This window comes from Xenia sp. Carnegie-2017, unplaced genomic scaffold (genome assembly GCF_021976095.1).
Source record: "Xenia sp. Carnegie-2017 unplaced genomic scaffold, XeniaSp_v1 HiC_scaffold_24, whole genome shotgun sequence".
NCBI classification, from domain to species: Eukaryota; Metazoa; Cnidaria; class Anthozoa; order Malacalcyonacea; family Xeniidae; genus Xenia; species Xenia sp. Carnegie-2017.
Genome location: NW_025813487.1, coordinates 17,779,858 through 17,798,286, shown reverse-complemented (window position 1 = coordinate 17,798,286; position 18,429 = coordinate 17,779,858). Strand labels below are relative to the sequence as shown.

At 34.3% G+C, this 18,429-nt stretch overlaps 2 protein-coding genes and 1 long non-coding RNA gene across 4 annotated transcripts; 2 read left to right on the top strand and 1 right to left on the bottom strand.

Annotated features, from left to right (window-relative positions):
• The first annotated feature begins 694 nt into the window (after positions 1 to 694).
• Positions 695 to 13,800, top strand: LOC124450900 (kinesin-II 95 kDa subunit-like). Its single transcript, XM_047001554.1, has 25 exons — positions 695 to 940; positions 1,236 to 1,321; positions 1,401 to 1,505; positions 2,252 to 2,322; positions 2,413 to 2,466; positions 2,552 to 2,676; positions 2,957 to 3,040; positions 3,212 to 3,291; positions 4,775 to 4,844; positions 5,664 to 5,756; positions 6,223 to 6,355; positions 6,471 to 6,514; positions 6,594 to 6,637; positions 9,132 to 9,227; positions 9,380 to 9,438; positions 9,727 to 9,857; positions 10,307 to 10,399; positions 10,531 to 10,635; positions 10,840 to 10,959; positions 11,624 to 11,742; positions 12,196 to 12,312; positions 12,473 to 12,575; positions 12,823 to 12,962; positions 13,287 to 13,343; positions 13,652 to 13,800. Exons 1-25 carry the CDS (start codon positions 938 to 940, stop codon positions 13,752 to 13,754), a joined length of 2,235 nt encoding a protein of 744 aa, XP_046857510.1. The 5' UTR covers positions 695 to 937; the 3' UTR covers positions 13,755 to 13,800.
• Positions 13,801 to 13,865: 65 nt separating this feature from the next.
• Positions 13,866 to 17,579, bottom strand: LOC124450901 (CDK5 and ABL1 enzyme substrate 2-like). Of its 2 annotated transcripts, none has more exons than XM_047001555.1 (11): positions 17,122 to 17,579; positions 16,717 to 16,821; positions 16,506 to 16,581; positions 16,063 to 16,240; positions 15,874 to 15,983; positions 15,623 to 15,729; positions 15,021 to 15,054; positions 14,894 to 14,956; positions 14,779 to 14,815; positions 14,640 to 14,710; positions 13,866 to 14,331 (listed from the first exon to the last, which is right to left on the bottom strand). In XM_047001555.1, the coding sequence occupies exons 1-11, from the start codon at positions 17,577 to 17,579 to the stop codon at positions 14,179 to 14,181; spliced, it is 1,392 nt and encodes a 463-aa protein (XP_046857511.1). In that variant the 3' UTR covers positions 13,866 to 14,178. The 2 variants fall into 2 exon arrangements, with proteins under 2 accessions (XP_046857511.1, XP_046857512.1); XM_047001556.1 differs by having other exon boundaries at positions 15,874 to 15,962.
• On the top strand, positions 14,539 to 17,675 carry LOC124450902. The gene is made up of 3 exons (XR_006950257.1): positions 14,539 to 14,993; positions 15,915 to 16,109; positions 17,254 to 17,675. It is a non-coding gene; the product is annotated as an uncharacterized LOC124450902 (long non-coding RNA).
• The last annotated feature ends 754 nt before the right edge of the window (positions 17,676 to 18,429 follow it).

The following is an 18,429-nucleotide window of genomic DNA, read 5'->3' as shown; positions in this document are numbered from 1 at the left end:
GTACTACTCTTAAAAATGTTTTGTTTTAATTCAATAACATAACATTAACAAGCTATTAATTATAAAGTAAATGGTTTGAACCCGGGAGTATCGTTACATGTTTGTAAATGTACATCGTCCAGGTTGGTATAGTCCTGAGAAGGACTGTTTTTGTTGTTGTTGACTGACGTTTTGACAGAGTCAAAAAATGACTCTGAAGATGACTACCTTTTTTGACTCTGAAGATGACTACCTTTTTTGACTCTGAAGATGACTACCTTTTTTGACTCTGAAGATGACTACCCCTAAGGTTGTCGAAACGTCAGTCAACAACAACAAAAACAGTCCTTCACAGGACTATACCAACCTGGACGATCTACATCTACAAACATGTATTAAATTATCTTAGTTCAGGGAGGGAGGGCACACTCCCTGCACCGCTCATCTGGATCCTCATCTGCGACGATTCGTTGTTCGTATTGCGCATGTGTTGCATGAAAATCATCACAAAAGATCTACTTTATCAATAAGCTGTCTGATCTTTTTAAATAATAAAGTAATTTTTATCTTCTCCCGCTAAATATCACACTATTTTATTTCTATTGCTTATTTCCGTTTACTTATTTCATGCGTTGTAAATATATATGTGTATGTATGGTTCAAATATTATCTTCTCCCGTTGATCTAATTTTAATGTTACCATGTCAGTGGTGTTACCATGGAGATACTTGTTATTAACACATGTTGTCATTCATAACAGCGCATGCTCATTGGTAACAAAGATGGCGGTTTAAGTTAAATTTTTCATTTTAAAGGAAATAATTTTTATCGGCGTTGAAAGTCTCTTAGGACTAGGGAAATGGTATTTTCGAAACTACTTTATAAAAGCAACAATATACATTGAAATTAAAAAGTCGGACTTTTAATTTTGATATGGTTCAGCATGCTGTAAATCAAAATGGTAAGTAAAGACTGTAGAGTTACTCAAGTGTTCTATATTTTTTTACACCACGTAAACTGTGTTTACAATTTAAGAATGGAAACCATGATAACAATTTAAACTATTTTTGCTTGGAAGTCAATGTATGATAAAGTTTTATCTTACCAATACCAAAGAAGAACCTAAGTTTGAATAGTAACAGTGTAAAAGTGAAAAACAAACAAACTTTCTAGTATGGTGATGTGTTAACTCCCGTGTCATGTAATATATTATGAAAAATAATCAAAATCACTAAATATTGCTGTGAACTATTCAGTTGAAGAAGAAGACAGGAGAGAGTGTAAAGGTCATCATAAGATGTCGCCCCATGAACCAGAAGGAAGTTTCTGAAGGGTTTGAAAGGTATAATTAACTACAAATGACAGTGGACATTCTTCGATCATCCTATAGTAAGCAAATTAAAAAATGGTTACCATTTTAGGGTTGTTGAACTAGACATCAAACGTGGTCATGTGTTGTTAAAGAATCTAGCCAAACAAGGTGAACCGCCAAAGGAATTCACATTTGATGCAGTTTATGATTGGAAGTGAGTTCAAAATGTATTGGCATCTGTTTTTATTGTGCAAAGTTGCTTGGCAATTATGCAGTATAGTTGCATGTTGAACAATTAGTGTGAGAATTATGTATCAGACTAAATTTACTTTTTTTGGATTTGGTGTTTGATATTTTTAATGCACCCTGAAAAATTGTGCTTGTTTTGCCTCCCCCTACAAATTCCAACTATGGACAATAAGAAATGTTGCTTTGAGGAAGTCTTTGTCAACAGAGAATTGTTTGCTGAAGTGGCCTTTTCATGAATCAACACATAGCAAAGTGCATTCATAACTTATAACTGCTGTTTGTTGTTTGATTTGAGTGCAAATTCAATTTGTAACATGTACAGTACCGACCTCGAGTAACATAACTTGACTCGCGAGTATCGAATGGCGAGTGGGTGAGTGACTCGCGATGCAGTTGCGGAGAAAGAAATTTTTCCGAGTTATTTCGATTTACTTGCAAACAGCGAAATATTTTATCCACTCGCAAACCTCTCACATGCAACTGCATCGCAAGTCACTCGCCATTCGATACTCGCGAGTCAAGTTATGTTACTCGAGGTCGGTACTGTACGTAGTAAATGCACATGAAAATAACTAATTGTCATTTGATGATGTTTTTGACATCTGCTATTAAGTTTTAAAATATTGTGCAAACTCAGTAAACATCTTTTATTTCTTTTTATTTATCTCATGAGTCAAAAGACATTGATTTATTTGCATTTCTAACATTTAGCTCTGTTCAACGTGATCTCTATGATGAAAGCTTTAGAGGATTGGTGGAATCAGTTTTAGGAGGATATAATGGTTAGAAAATGTACTTATTTTGATCATATGTTACATTCATTTATGAGGCCTTTTTAGCACACGTGTACTTGTATGTTCATAATTATACAGGTACAATATTTGCGTATGGTCAAACAGGAACAGGAAAGACGTACACAATGGAAGGTATGCAATCATTAACATTGGACATTTGTCTTTCACAATGTTCGATGGCTAAACAAGTATGTATCTTGTTTTTGTTTCATTTGAGGTGTCAGATCAGATCCTGAACTTCAAGGTGTCATTCCCAACTCATTTGATCATATATTTAAACACATTGCCAGAACTCATGACCAACAGTATCTTGTTCGAGCATCTTACCTTGAAATATATCAGGTGTGATAATTTCATCCTTATTACAGAAATGTTCAACGAATTTTATCATGAACAAAGTTATCAAAAATTATGTTGTAAAGTTGTTTTGGACTTCCTGTACTTTGTACGTATGTATCTACGTATGTACCTACGTATGTATCTACGTATGTATCTACGTATTATCTACGTATGTATCTACGTATGTACCTACGTATGTATCTACGTATGTATCTACGTATGTATCTACGTATGTACCTACGTATATTAAGTATATTAACTTGTATTTTATGTGTTTACACAGGAGGAAATACGTGACTTGCTAGCCAAAGATCAGAAAAGAAGACTGGAGTTAAAGGAACGGCCTGATACTGGTATATATGTTAAGGTACGTAAGTGAATACCACTTCAAGGCGCAATATAAACATGTCTGTCTGCATAAAGCTCAATTTGACCCCAAGACACGCGTGTCGGGTTAAACTCGCGCGTTAAAGATTGTAGTTTGTAGTTATTTTTTCAAACAGCGCTAATGTTTGAAGCATTCTTTTTACTGTGAAAGGACCTCCAGTCGTTTGTATGTAAAAGTGTGAAGGAAATTGAACATGTCATGAATGTCGGTAATCAAAACAGAGCCGTGGGGTAAGTTGCCTTACCGTTGTTTATGAAAAAATGTTTCTTTTGATGAGTTTTTACTTTTATTCTTCATATTTTTGCCTAGACTTTGCTCTTATTATGTATATTCACGTTTATATTTATAGTGCTACGAATATGAACGAACACTCGTCGCGTTCCCACGCCATTTTTATGTATATTCACGTTTATATTTATAGTGCTACCAATATGAACGAACACTCGTCGCGTTCCCACGCCATTTTTATGTATATTCACGTTTATATTTATAGTGCTACAAATATGAACGAACACTCGTCGCGTTCCCACGCCATTTTTATGTATATTGAAGTTTATATTTATAGTGCTACGAATATGAACGAACACTCGTCGCGTTCCCACGCCATTTTATGTATATTGAAGTTTATATTTATAGTGCTACGAATATGAACGAACACTCGTCGCGTTCCCACGCCATTTTTATGTATATTGAAGTTTATATTTATAGTGCTACGAATATGAACGAACACTCGTCGCGTTCCCACGCCATTTTTATGTATATTGAAGTTTATATTTATAGTGCTACGAATATGAACGAACACTCGTCGCGTTCCCACGCCATTTTTATGTATATTGAAGTTTATATTTATAGTGCTACGAATATGAACGAACACTCGTCGCGTTCCCACGCCATTTTATGTATATTGACGTTTATATTTATAGTGCTACGAATATGAACGAACACTCGTCGCGTTCCCACGCCATTTTATGTATATTGAAGTTTATATTTATAGTGCTACGAATATGAACGAACACTCGTCGCGTTCCCACGCTATTTTTATGTATATTCACGTTTATATTTATAGTGCTACGAATATGAACGAACACTCGTCGCGTTCCCACGCCATTTTTATGTATATTGAAGTTTATATTTATAGTGCTACGAATATGAACGAACACTCGTCGCGTTCCCACGCCATTTTTATGTATATTCACGTTTATATTTATAGTGCTACGAATATGAACGAACACTCGTCGCGTTCCCACGCCATTTTATGTATAGTCACGTTTATATTTATAGTGCTACGAATATGAACGAACACTCGTCGCGTTCCCACGCCATTTTTATGTATATTCACGTTTATATTTATAGTGCTACGAATATGAACGAACACTCGTCGCGTTCCCACGCCATTTTTATGTATAGTCACGTTTATATTTATAGTGCTACGAATATGAACGAACACTCGTCGCGTTCCCACGCCATTTTTATGTATATTCACGTTTATATTTATAGTGCTACGAATATGAACGAACACTCGTCGCGTTCCCACGCCATTTTTATGTACATTCACGTTTATATTTATAGTGCTACGAATATGAACGAACACTCGTCGCGTTCCCACGCCATTTTTATGTATATTCACGTTTATATTTATAGTGCTACGAATATGAACGAACACTCGTCGCGTTCCCACGCCATTTTTATGTACATTCACGTTTATATTTATAGTGCTACGAATATGAACGAACACTCGTCGCGTTCCCACGCCATTTTTATTATTACAATTGAATGTAGCGAAGTACGTATGCATTAAAAGGTGTCTTGTCTTTCTTTTCGTTTTTGTTGATCTCAATCTTATGCTGTTCCTTTGTCTTTTTTCTCTTCTTTTTCTTAATATTCTGATCTCTTCTTCATCTTGTTCTTAACGTATCTTCATCTTTCTTCTCGTGATCTTCTGTTTTGTTTTATCGTCCCATCCATCCTAATGTTCTTCCATATGTCTTTACGTATCTCCTGTCCATCTTAGTGTTATTTTTTTATAATCTTTCTCCTCCGCTGACGTCTGTCAATGTTCTTCTTGTTATGGTAATCTTCTTTTTTTTGTTTTGTGATATTATTCTTTTTGCCTATTTCACTCTCTTTATTCTCTGAAGTTGGTTTATTTTTTTGTGTTATCTTTCTTAGTCTTCTACTTCCGCCTGAAGTCTGTACTATCTTGCTTCAGCTCCTTGTTAGCCATAGTCCTGTCTTGTCCCTTATGATAGTCTGTTGTTTGTTGATATTCTAAATAAGACAAAATTAAAGAGATCCCGAAAACAGACATCTCGTTTTCTTGATATTCAAGATGATACAAGAGTTTTTGACAACAGATTGTGTAATATTTCGTCTTTATTCCAGTCTGACGATGTCTTTGGAATAAAGACGAAATATTACACCATCTGTTGTCTAAAACTCTTGTATCATCTTGAATATCAAGAAAACGAGATGTCTGTTTTCGGAATCTCTTTTATTTTGTTTTATTCAAAATTGTCTGCTTGTCCTGGTTGTTGATATTCTTGTTCTGTTTTTTTTTTTTTTTTTTTGAAATAATTCGCTTTTGCTATTCACTTCATGTAAGGTTGGCCCAGATGGTGAAGGACATATTCGTGTTGGAAAACTAAATTTGGTCGACTTAGCTGGTAGTGAACGTCAGGCAAAGACTGGCGCTGCTGTACGTATATCAGTAAAATTACCGATGCTCTTCAATGAGAGTATGTTGTTAGTGGAAAGTCAAAGATTTGTTGTTGTTCTTACATGCAGTTCTTGACTAGTCTGCCTGCTTGTTGTTTTTGTTTGTTGCTTTTTTTGTTTGTTTTTGTTTGTTTGTTTTTGAGAACACCTTTTGGTATGAGGCCATTTTCAGAAGCTTTTAGTTTACGTGGTTTCAACCAGCACCTTCGTCAAGTTATGTAATTCATTTTTTTGTTTTTGTTTTTGTTTATTTTTTTTTTGAGAACACGTCTTGGACTTCAACCGATGCCTTTGCCATGTTATATAATTCAATTTTTGACCTTCCACACAGGAAATAGCAAATTCTCCAATTAAAGTTAAATGTCTTTACGACATTTTAAATGAAACACGTTTATTATCGACATGAATAATGATGACCTTTCCTAAAATGTCTTTCACACTTGCAGGGAGAACGACTAAAGGAAGCGACTAAAATCAATTTATCTCTCTCTGCTCTGGGAAACGTCATTTCTGCTCTTGTTGATGGAAAAAGTACCCACATTCCTTACCGTGACTCAAAACTTACTAGACTTTTGCAAGGTATGGAAAAGAAAGTCAATCTCCTCGTTTTCAATCCTTTGTGATATACCTCGTAATCTTGTGGAAGACGTTGTTTTTATGTAAATTTGTCGACGTTTAACTAATGTTTATGTAGATTCTCTTGGTGGCAATGCAAAAACAGTAATGGTTGCTAACATGGTTAGATGATGAAAATGTACATTTGCTGTTATTTTTAATGCGTAAACGGAACGTTTTCCATATGTTTTATGCACATTAGGGTCCTGCAAGCTATAATTATGAAGAAACTCTCACCACGTTGAGGTACGTATGTGTAATTATTATCAAGTTAGTAATTATCCTGTTACTAATTAATTATCCCGTTACTAATTAACTATCCCGTTACTAATTAACTGTCCCGTTTTAGACATCGTTCAATATTGTTTAACATTGTTCTCCACTTTTCAACATTCTACGCAGTGTTTCACATTGTTCAACATTCTTCTCTCGTGTTTAACATTGTACAACATTACTCTCTAGTGTTTGACATTGTTCAACATTACTCTCTAGTGTTTAACATTGTTCAACATTCTTCTCTCGTGTTTAACATTGTACAACATTACTCTCTAGTGTTTGACATTGTTCAACATTACTCTCTAGTGTTTCACATTGTTCAACATTACTCTCTAGTGTTTCATATTGTTCAACATTACTCTCTCGTGTTTCATATTGTTCAACATTACTCTCTAGTGTTTAACATTGTACAACATTACTCTCTAGTGTTTGACATTGTTCAACATTACTCTCTAGTGTTTCACATTGTTCAACATTACTCTCTAGTGTTTCATATTGTTCAACATTACTCTCTCGTGTTTGACATTGTTCAACATTACTCTAGTGTTTCATATTGTTCAACATTACTCTAGTGTTTAACATTGTACAACATTACTCTCTAGTGTTTAACATTGTACAACATTACTCTCTAGTGTTTCACATTGTTCAACATTACTCTCTAGTGTTTCATATTGTTCAACATTACTCTCTCGTGTTTCATATTGTTCAACATTACTCTCTAGTGTTTAACATTGTTCAACATTACTCTCTAGTGTTTAACATTGTACAACATTACTCTCTAGTGTTTGACATTGTTCAACATTACTCTCTAGTGTTTCACATTGTTCAACATTACTCTCTAGTGTTTCATATTGTTCAACATTACTCTCTCGTGTTTGACATTGTTCAACATTACTCTCTAGTGTTTCATATTGTTCAACATTACTCTCTAGTGTTTAACATTGTACAACATTACTCTCTAGTGTTTAACATTGTACAACATTACTCTCTAGTGTTTGACATTGTTCAACATTACTCTCTAGTGTTTCACATTGTTCAACATTACTCTCTAGTGTTTCATATTGTTCAACATTACTCTCTCGTGTTTGACATTGTTCAACATTACTCTCTAGTGTTTAACATTGTACAACATTACTCTCTAGTGTTTCATATTGTTCAACATTACTCTCTCGTGTTTGACATTGTTCAACATTACTCTCTAGTGTTTAACATTGTTCAACATTACTCTCTAGTGTTTCATATTGTTCAACATTACTCTCTAGTGTTTAACATTGTACAACATTACTCTCTAGTGTTTAACATTGTACAACATTACTCTCTAGTGTTTGACATTGTTCAACATTACTCTCTAGTGTTTCACATTGTTCAACATTACTCTCTAGTGTTTCATATTGTTCAACATTACTCTCTCGTGTTTGACATTGTTCAACATTACTCTCTAGTGTTTAACATTGTTCAACATTACTCTCTAGTGTTTCATATTGTTCAACATTCTTCTCTCGTGTTTAACATTGTACAACATTACTCTCTCGTGTTTGACATTGTTCAACATTACTCTCTAGTGTTTAACATTGTACAACATTACTCTCTAGTGTTTCATATTGTTCAACATTCTTCTCTCGTGTTTAACATTGTACAACATTCTTCTCTCGTGTTTAACATTGTACAACATTACTCTCTAGTGTTTAACATTGTACAACATTACTCTCTAGTGTTTAACATTGTACAACATTACTCTCTAGTGTTTCATATTGTTCAACATTCTTCTCTCGTGTTTAACATTGTACAACATTACTCTCTAGTGTTTGACATTGTTCAACATTACTCTCTAGTGTTTAACATTGTACAACATTACTCTCTAGTGTTTGACATTGTTCAACATTACTCTCTAGTGTTCAACATTGTTCAACATTGTTCTCCAGGGTCAACATTTTCAACAATATTCAACATTAAATGTAGATATGATCTTCGCACTTTGCTGGACCTCTGCGGTTCATGGGTTCGAATCCCGTTGAGTCACCTGAATTTTTGAGGTTCACGAGACAATTGCTTAAATTGTCCAGCAAAGTGCGAAGATCATATCTACATTTAATTTCAAACACCGCACTGCATAAAACATTCTTTCATATAATATTCAACATTGTTCAACATTGTTCTCCAGTGTCAACATTTTTAACAATATTCAACATTGTTCAACATTACTCTCCAGTTTTCAACATTGCTCAACATTGTTCTCCAGTGTTCAACATTGTTCAACACTGTTCTCCAGTGTTCAACATTGTTCAACACTGTTCTCCAGTGTTCAACATTGTTCAACATTTTCAACATTTTTCAATATTGTTCTCCAGTTTTCAAACATCAACATTTTGTGGAGTATCTATTTCATCATAATCATATATGTCTCAAGAAAACATCTTTTTCACTACTTTCCCTTGATTTCCACAAACTTTGACATCCATTTCAGATACGCAAACCGCGCAAAGAATATCAAAAACAAACCGAAGATTAATGAAGATCCAAAGGATGCTTTACTTCGTGAATTTCAGGAAGAAATTGCGAGGTGAGAATATACTGGCTGATTTTTAATTAGTTGATTTATTGCCATTTCTTGTCAAGCAGTGCCGTATAGTAAAGTTTCTTTTTGCTAGTATTGGGTATTTTTTTGCAACTTCTTTTCAGTCTTACATACGCTGTTTTGTTGCCTTGATTCAGATTGAAAAACGAGCTACAAAAAAGAGGAAAAACTGGTCGAGAAAAAAGCAGAAAATCAAGTGAGTTTAAGCATATAGTTTGGTCACTAAGGTCACCCCAGTCTCCCACCCTGAATCAAATCTTAGTTTTCTTTACTCATCTTAAGTATTTGTATTGTAAAAACTACACAATCATGTTTTCATTCACTTGATTTTGCATTCAATAATTATTGTACAGTAAATGTCAAAGAAATTCATTGTTTATTTTGCTCTCATTTTTTTTATTAAAATAGTTAAGTTACGTATAATCTCACTTCCATATTAATTTACGTGTATTTTTGGACTAACTCGTGTCTTTTTTAATGGTAGATCGTAGTATTGGAGAGAATGGCGATGCTGTAGATGATGCTGCTGATGATGAAGATTTAATTCAAAAGGCTCAGAGTGAACTTGAGATGGAGAAGAAAGCCTTGCTGGAGAATCAAAGTATGATGGCTGAGGTACGTATTTATAATTTAAATGATAGAAAGTTTAAGAAATACTGACAACATTGAACAAGTCTTGTGGTGTCATATTCTGTCCTTTGCTCTTCGTAGTGTCAATACATGTTTGTAAATGTAGATCGTCCAGGTTAGTGTAGTCCTGCGAAGGAGTATTGGTGTTGATGTTGACTGACGTTTCAAAAACCTTAGAGGTAGTCATCTTTAAAGTAAAGTAAAGACTACCGCTAAGGTTGTTGAAACGTTTGACAACACCAACCCTCCTAAGGAGTCTACTAACCTGGACAATGTACATTAATAAAAAATTTAAGGGCACTCCAGGGTTTAAACCATTCAGTTTGCAGTGTCAATATTCATGAAATACCGCATGCAACAGGTTGCCGGTTTTACTTTTCAGTTTGGCAAAATGGTGATTTTTCATGAAATTTATTATTTATTGAATCCAATAGGAGAAGGAAAAGTTAATGAATAAAATACAAACGAAGTCACAGCAGCTTAAGAAACGACAGAAGGAACAGGAAGCGCTTAATGCCAAAATCAAAGTAAGAACACTTCGCTATTTTTCCTGTGTACTTGGTTCTACATTTCAAAAGTACACTTTGCTTGTCAAGTAAATCATTTCTATGGTAACATCATCTGAAGAACTCGCATTCATTTTCAAAATTATTTTAAGATGATGGAGAGTAAGTTATTAGTTGGCGGCAAAAGTATAGTTGACAAGACCAGCGAACAGGAACGAGCTTTGGAACTCAGGCGAAAGGAATTGGCCGAACAGAAGGTAGGAAGTCCTTGATTGTTGTTGCCTAAAAAGGCTTCATGCTCATATTTCACATGTAATTCATTTTTAAGTACCACAAGTAAATGTGTTGCGAACACTTACAACTGTGATTTAATTCATGGTGTACATATACATTTGCATGCTAATAAATGTTGTATTTCATTATTTTCTTCTTACGCGCGCCTGTTGGTAATATCTTTTAAGGCTCGGGAACGCGAGATGATTCAAAAGCTCGAGGAAAAAGATGGGGAGTCATATCAAATGAAAGAGACGCATTCTACACTTCAGGAAGAAGTTGATATTAAGACGAAAAAATTGAAAAAGGTATCGGCGTTTTGACACAAAGACATAACGTAATGATTCGTTTTTTTCCGTTCGAGGCGTGACGGCAACACTGTAAAAATATGAGGGAGAGTGTAGCCTCCTCCTTTAAGTTCGGGGGTGAGCTCCTCTTCTATATTTGAAAATCGATAATTTATTAAGAACACTGTTGTCACGTTCCAGCACGGTATGACTGTGTGTGTAAGTCTTTTCAAAACATATAGGCCACATTCAAATGGTGATAATGACTTTTAATACTTGTGAGTTGTCAGTTACCTAGCAAGTCGTTTTAGCGATATGGTTGTGAACATCTTGAATGTCATAGGACGTCGTCATTGGTTTTTTAGAATTTCACGGTTTCAGCCTCGTCATGTGATGTTTATAAATTTGGTTGTACATCATTTTGCGACAGTTTTATTCAGTTTCGATTGAAATTAAGTATGAAATTGAGAGCCTGTGTGTATTTGTGAAAAGACAGTCTTGAGTTTTCCTTCTTAGTGTTTCATTTTAAACGGTGTCAGCATACTTTATCAAAGTATATTTTAGTTTTTGTGATAATGCAGAACTGCTGTCGCACAATGTTTGCCAACAGGAGTCAAGTCTGTTTTTAAAATTATAATATACGTAAGAGAACAGCATCATGACAAAAGTTTTATACATCGTTTAGATTTACAGCAAGTTACAACAAGTGAAAGCAGAAATCACCGATCTGCAAGAAGAATACATCAGTCAACGTCAACAACTAGAAAAAAACCAAGAAGATCTAATGCGCGATTTGAAATTCAAGTAAGATCAAAACTTCATGTCAAGGAAGCACATTATCTTCTAGAGTGAGGAGGGCTATTGCAGTGGCGGCGGAACATTGATAATTGGAAGGGGGTGCTATATTGATACATTCATATGTTATAATCCATAAACACAATTCATTTCAATAGAAACTAATGAAGTAAAAGATGCATATATGAATAACAGCCCCCCCTTTAATAATCGATTTTCCGCCGCCTTTGGAGAGGAGGAGAGTATTTAAGCATGATGGTTGGGGCAATTCAAGAGGCGTCACGTGTCAAAAATGTATCACACAGTCAAGAAAAGTTAACGAGATCATTGCTTTGTCCATCTTAGTTTACTCGGAGATAAAGTGTCGCTTAAAAACTCAGAATGTACAATATTTGAGCAAAATTGTTTCTGTTGATAGTTCTCATAGATGTACGTAAGCTGTTATTCATATTTCTTTATAAGATTGCTATTGATCGAAAATTTCATACCGCCAGAAGAAAGAACTAAAGTCATAAACAGATGCGTTTACGATGAAGAAAATAGCGAATGGAAATTAAAACCCATCACAGAAAATAAAAAGTAAGTTTGTAAAAATGTGCAAAAGCTTGGTTACTTGTGCCTATACGTAATTTTTGACTAAGTAGTTTCTACTGTAAATTCTTTAATGTCTTAACTCTTACATCTTCAGTACAACTACATCTGTCTACGTCCATTTTTCATTCTACCTTTTCTGATCTAGAGAGACTATGACGAAGCGTCCTGTTTCTGCAATCGGAAATCGTCGACCTATAACCGAGTATGCTCGTGTTGCGGCCGCTCTTGGCGGGAATCCGCGTTACAAGGTATTATGGAGTTGTTTGTTTTATTTGGGCAGAATTTTTTTTTTCTAGAACATTTAACTACTTATGATACTGCTTTTCATAAAGTATTGTTTATATTTACTTTTTGGCAAACTATAGACAATTGATAAACAAAAATTATTTAACTTATGTAAAATGTGTCTTTGTTAGTGTTAAACTAAATCCATTTCACTTTACCTTCAATTTCTTCATTACTGCGAGGTTTTAATGAATGAAATCATTTTTTCAGGCAGAAAACATTATTCAAATAGAACTGGACATGCCGAACAGGACAACAAAGGATTACGAGGGTCCTGCTGTAGCACCACGAGTACAAGCAGCGTTGGATGCTGCTCTTCAAGATGAGGAGGACATAACACTGGATGCAAAGTAAAGTTCATATAGTTTATGTCAACGTAGATATTATTGAATGTCACATTTTATATCGTAGCTAGGTAATAATGAACAATGGGGAACGAAAGCAGTCTTAAGCTACATCACGTAAACTTTAGTGGCAAATAAGAAATGGAGAATATGTGTCATTACAGACTTTCGTGGTTTAGTAATGACAATGTGTCCCTCTAAACTTTCTTGGTTTAATATGTGTCATCTTCGGCTTTCTTGGTTTAATGATAATATGTGTCATTGTAGTCTTTCTTGGTTAATAAAGTTTTACAAAACAAACGAACCACATTTCTTTTTTATTCCATTTAGTGTTCTTCTCAGCAAGCCCAATGTGAAGTCAAAACGACAGGATAAACAAAAAACAAGGTACATTTTATATATACTTACATATGCAATATATATTTATAATATATATTTATACGTATAGAATATATATATATTTATCTATGTTACAATGCATTTCATGATATAATGAACTCTCACCACTTTTCTACAAGAGCTTTTGACGATTGTCTTTTGGATGAATAACACACAGACCTAATTACTACTTTTGACACAGGCGTGACGTTTTACACGCTCGGCGTATCTTTTTTACATCATCTACGGTGTAATATGACCTGTTTTCAACACATCTTTTCTTAAGACAAAACTTACCGACTATCTTCTTTCTTTAGGAGTAGAAACAAAAGACCCGAAACAGGTACTTCCCGTGAATCTTTGCAGACAGAGATGTTTCCAAAAGCCAGGGGACTGGTATCAAGACAGCAACGGTATTAACTGTATAATTTACATGACGAACATTTTGCACCAAATTTGTCTATAACTATGCGATTCGGTTAAGATTAGTATTTAATGTGTAAAGTATTAAGATAAAGTAGGACGTTTATATTGAACTTGTAAATTTAATCTCAAAAATAAACAAAGTTCGCTCTACTTCGAAAGACGAAAGTCCAAGATAAAAAAGATTCGCCCGATCTCTTTTAAAATGTTTTTCAATTACTTTCTAGCTTGGCAGGTGTATTTCGATAGGTTGGCTTGTGATTTCTCTGTTACCTTTTGCTTTAAACATTTTTCTTGTCAACTAGTTGCTACTTTATACAACTGCGACAATAATGACGTGGTAAAACTTTAACCATCAGTCATATGTACATCTCATTTATGGTACATTTCCAGGAACAACTTCTGACGTCATCACTTGACGTCATGATAAAGTCACATTCTTAAATTCCAGACGTTTTAAATGCGGAAGAACATGAGAAACTGAGAGATGAAGGTCGAATTCAAGGCTGATCAATGATTGTATTTCATACAGGAGAAGATCTTTTGTGCTTAATCGAAAAAAGTCCGAGATATTCTGAAAAAAACAAAAATAAATACATTTTTCACAGTAAGCTGCTTTAGATGCATCAGAATTTAAATCACAAGCAATTTGATTAAATCAGTCACGACTTTCATGAGTCAAATGCGGGACTGTGATAATATTTTTGAAAGTTTAAGTTCTTTCTTATCCAAAGATGTATACAAATTTGTCAATATATACGAGCGTCGTCTATGCTCGCTCAATGGGGCAGGTAAAACATAGAACTAATCCCAAAACTTTATTACGAAAATTTTTCTTTTTGTGTTTGTGCCTGAGATCATTTCCAAAAACAAATTTCTTACTTCGATTATCATTTTTACAGCATTCTTCTTTAGGTCACAGTTAAATTTTGCAGCAAGCAGTAGGCAAGAGCCTAAAATACAAAAATGTTGTTGGGCAAAGTACAGTCACGATTATGGTCATGAAGACAGCGAGACTCGCCTGCAAGTAATTTTCTGTTAACTTTACTAATTTTTCCCTAAAAAGAACAGCAAATCTTGGCATCAGGCGAAGTGTTACATAAGAGAAAGCAATTTCAATTTAAAAAAGGGTCGACCTGCAGCACAAGTTTTTCAAAGTAGACAATCGTATATGCCACTGTAGAATGATCTAAAGAACACTGAAGAAGATGGAATGTGTGAGCTAGCGAATATCAGGTACGAATGTCATAATCTCCAAGTAACCTCTAGTGCTAATCTCGATATATCTTGCTTCAAACTGAAAATAAAATGAAATGGAAAAATAAGAAAAATGATGTATGTAAGCATAGGCGGCCCAATAAATCACTTAGCTAACTAAATTGCATAAACAAACAATAACTGACGATAACTCGCCCCATTTCATTGCAACAGACAGTGCGCCGCAAACTTTGTATTAATTGATTATATATATATTGTATATATTTACCAGTAATGTATACAATATATATATATAGGAAGTTTATATTTGATGATTCTCCGTATGAAACAGTGCTCAATGCCCGGGAGCAGAGCGTAAATCTGTGTAGTGGTGTTGAGAAAAAATCACAAAACTAAAGATTGATCCCGACAAGCCTGTTTCGTGATTGCTCACTCTTCACATATTTACGCTTTGCTCTCGGGCATCGAGCAATGTTTTATACGGAGAATCATCAAATATAAACTTCCTATATATATAATCAATACAAAGTTTGCGGCGCACGGTCTGTTACAATGGAATGGGGAGAGTTATCGTTTGTTTATACACTTTAGCTAGGTAAGTGATTTATTGGGCCGCCTATGATGTGAGGTTATTTTTGATATGTCACCTTCTTAATTTTGACAATGTTATGTCCAGGTTTGGAAACTTCTCTTTGAATTGCTCGTTCAAGTCTTTCTTCAGTTGTGATGGTTTTACGTATTCAATAATGGACACCTGTAAAATCAAAATATATGTACAACTCCATTGACTACATCTTTATTTAAATCATCTCCATAAGAAACATCCTTATGTAATACAGAGATACAATATCTATGCGGAGTGCATCAGCCTTGACAAAGTCTTCACCAAAACACTCACCATAAATGAACTAAGATTTAAAACCTTTCGATATCTTCCAGATCGCAATTCAGGATCATCAAGTATATCTGGATCATACTCACTGGAGTCTAATGAATGCCCCAAATATTCTAAAAAAAAATCACAAATAAATCCCAACATTGGTGCAACATGCCAACCATACATGGTGGCAATTTAAGCGAGCACAACCTCTTTGCTTAATTGGCTTCTTGTTTGGTGTTCCTGACCCTGCTGTGGTAAGACACAAATCTCTTTTTTCATAAGGCAATTGACTTGAAGAAATTTGTAATAAATTGCCAGGAGATGAAGAATTCCTTGAAGCATGGCTACATTTGTTACGAGCCAATAAATGGCCATATGATACTGGCTAGATGGAAAACAAAATGATTTCTGTTTAGGTAATCTGCCAGCCTATGCATTCCATGTGTTGCTCCTAAGCAAGTAGTGATAATTTTATATGCAAGCCAGTGAATACATATATAATTTGCAATTCATTTGTATTTACTAAGTCCTTTTACTCCACCGTGATCAATGATTGTGTACATGAACCCTTGCCATAACTATTTTTTAACATAAACATTCTTGCCATAAAAGGAAAGTCATTTGCATGTCAAAAAACCAAAATTATATACCCAGTCTTTTGATCCATTTTCGATGCCTTTTTCAACACAAAAGCGTTGCTCATGCTCTGCTGTTGGCTTCTGTAGTCTAAAAATATCATTTTAGCCAGCATTTCCAAAATATTATATGTTGTTTTTAACATTGTATCATTACTTGAAACTGCTGATTGACTTCTCTCTGAATGTGTCCAGTTCAGTGTCAATCATATATATACATACTTACTTATAAGTTGTCTTCTCACTAGACTCCAAGTACTCTTTATGTTGAGAATATTTCAAGGTTGAATAAATGACAATGGGCACAAAATGACCAGAACATATTATCATTCTAAGAAGAAAATAGGTACTGCATCAGCAAAATTTTAGTATTTGGTGTTCAATCTCTAATCTAGGTTGGCTTCAAATCAGTTTAATTTCCTGTTTATGTCAGTTTGGTCAAGGCTATGATGTTGATGCTTAGGTTATTGCTGAGGGTAAGAATGTTGTTGTTAATGGTTAGGTTTTTGGTGGTGGTTAGATTGTTGTTGTTGATGGTTAGATTGTTGCTGACGGTTAGATTATTGCTGATGCTTAGATTGTTGATAATTAGGTTGTCTAATGATACAAATAAATAGAAAATACCTAATACCTTTTCCCACAAAGATTCCCGTCATATCTATCAAGATTTTGTCCGCATATAATATTTTTATGATTTTGATCAACATTTTCCTTTACAGAATGTGCACGCTTGTAAACTCGTGTATCTTTTAAACTGTTGTAGGGAAACAAAGAAGAAGAGGATACTGATGCAGCTATATCTAAACTAGTTTTGTTTTCAATCATGGCCACGGTCGTTGAGAAAGAGCTCAAAAGTTTAGGTCGAGTACAGTGCGAAAGATTTTGAACTAGACCCTGATTTGAAATCAGTTTAATTTCCTCTTTATCCAAAGATAATTGCGTTTTCTCTTTGACTTTATCTCCTTTTTGCGTGATATTCCCTATAAATTTTCCATCCAGAGATATATTTGCCAAAAAGTTATTCGCAGCTCTGATGCGTCTCGATTTTCGTCTTTTTGATGCTTCTATTTCTATAGCTTTGGCGGCCATTTTACCCTACGACGAAGATGGGATTGTAATTATAAAGTTGTCGTCTGCCAAACCATAGATACAATAAACAACTAGTGTAAGATATACACTACGCAATGTGCTGATTTTCTTACTCTTGACCATGTATTTGGTTCTAATACAAAAATTGTCTTTTTACAAAAGTCTTTGCATTTTTACACACTTTTACACAAAAGACTATTGTCTTTGCATTTTTACACACTTTGATGCAAAAGACTATAGTTTTATTTTATTTACTTTTACGCAAAAGACTATAGTCTTTGCACTTTTACACTTTTACGCAAAAGACTTTGTTTTTTTTTACGCAAAAGTTTTTTAAAAAGACTATAGGTCTTTGCATTTTACACTTTACGCAAAAGACTATAGTCTTGCGATTACACTTTTACGCAAAAGACTGTATCTTTGCATTTTACATTCTTTACGCAAAAGACTATAGTCTTCATTTACACTTTACCAAAGACTTTAGTTTTTTTTTACCACCCTTTAAGAAAAAGACTATGTCTTTGCAAGACTACATCTCATTTACGCTCAAAGACTATAGTCTTTGCATTCACACTTTTACGCAAAGACTATAGTCTTTGATTTCATTAGCTTTTACGCAAAGATCTTTCGATTTTATGCATTTTACTTACGCAAAAGACTATAGTCTTTGATTTACACTTTATACAAAGACTATAGTCTTTGCATTTTTTACTTTGCGCAAAAGACTATAGTCTTTGATGCATAACTTTTACGCAAAAGATCTATTCTTTCATTTTTATTTTACGCAAAAGACTATAGTCTTTGCATTTTACGCAAAGATATAGTCTTTGTGATTTTACACACTTTACGC

Excerpts from the sequence above, each read along its gene's own strand:
- LOC124450900 (XM_047001554.1), top strand. Across the intron at positions 6,638-9,131 it reads GAAACTCTCACCACGTTGAG|ATACGCAAACCGCGCAAAGA; the intron begins GTACGTATGTGT and ends CATCCATTTCAG. Across the intron at positions 12,313-12,472 it reads CCCATCACAGAAAATAAAAA|AGAGACTATGACGAAGCGTC; the intron begins GTAAGTTTGTAA and ends TTTCTGATCTAG.
- LOC124450901 (XM_047001555.1), bottom strand. The coding sequence starts at position 17,579 with ATGGCCGCCAAAGCTATAGAAATAGAAGCATCAAAAAGACGAAAATCG. Across the intron at positions 16,582-16,716 it reads AGTGAGAAGACAACTTATAA|ACTACAGAAGCCAACAGCAG; the intron begins GTAAGTATGTAT and ends TGATATTTTTAG. Across the intron at positions 16,241-16,505 it reads AAAATGGATCAAAAGACTGG|CCAGTATCATATGGCCATTT; the intron begins GTATATAATTTT and ends TTTTCCATCTAG.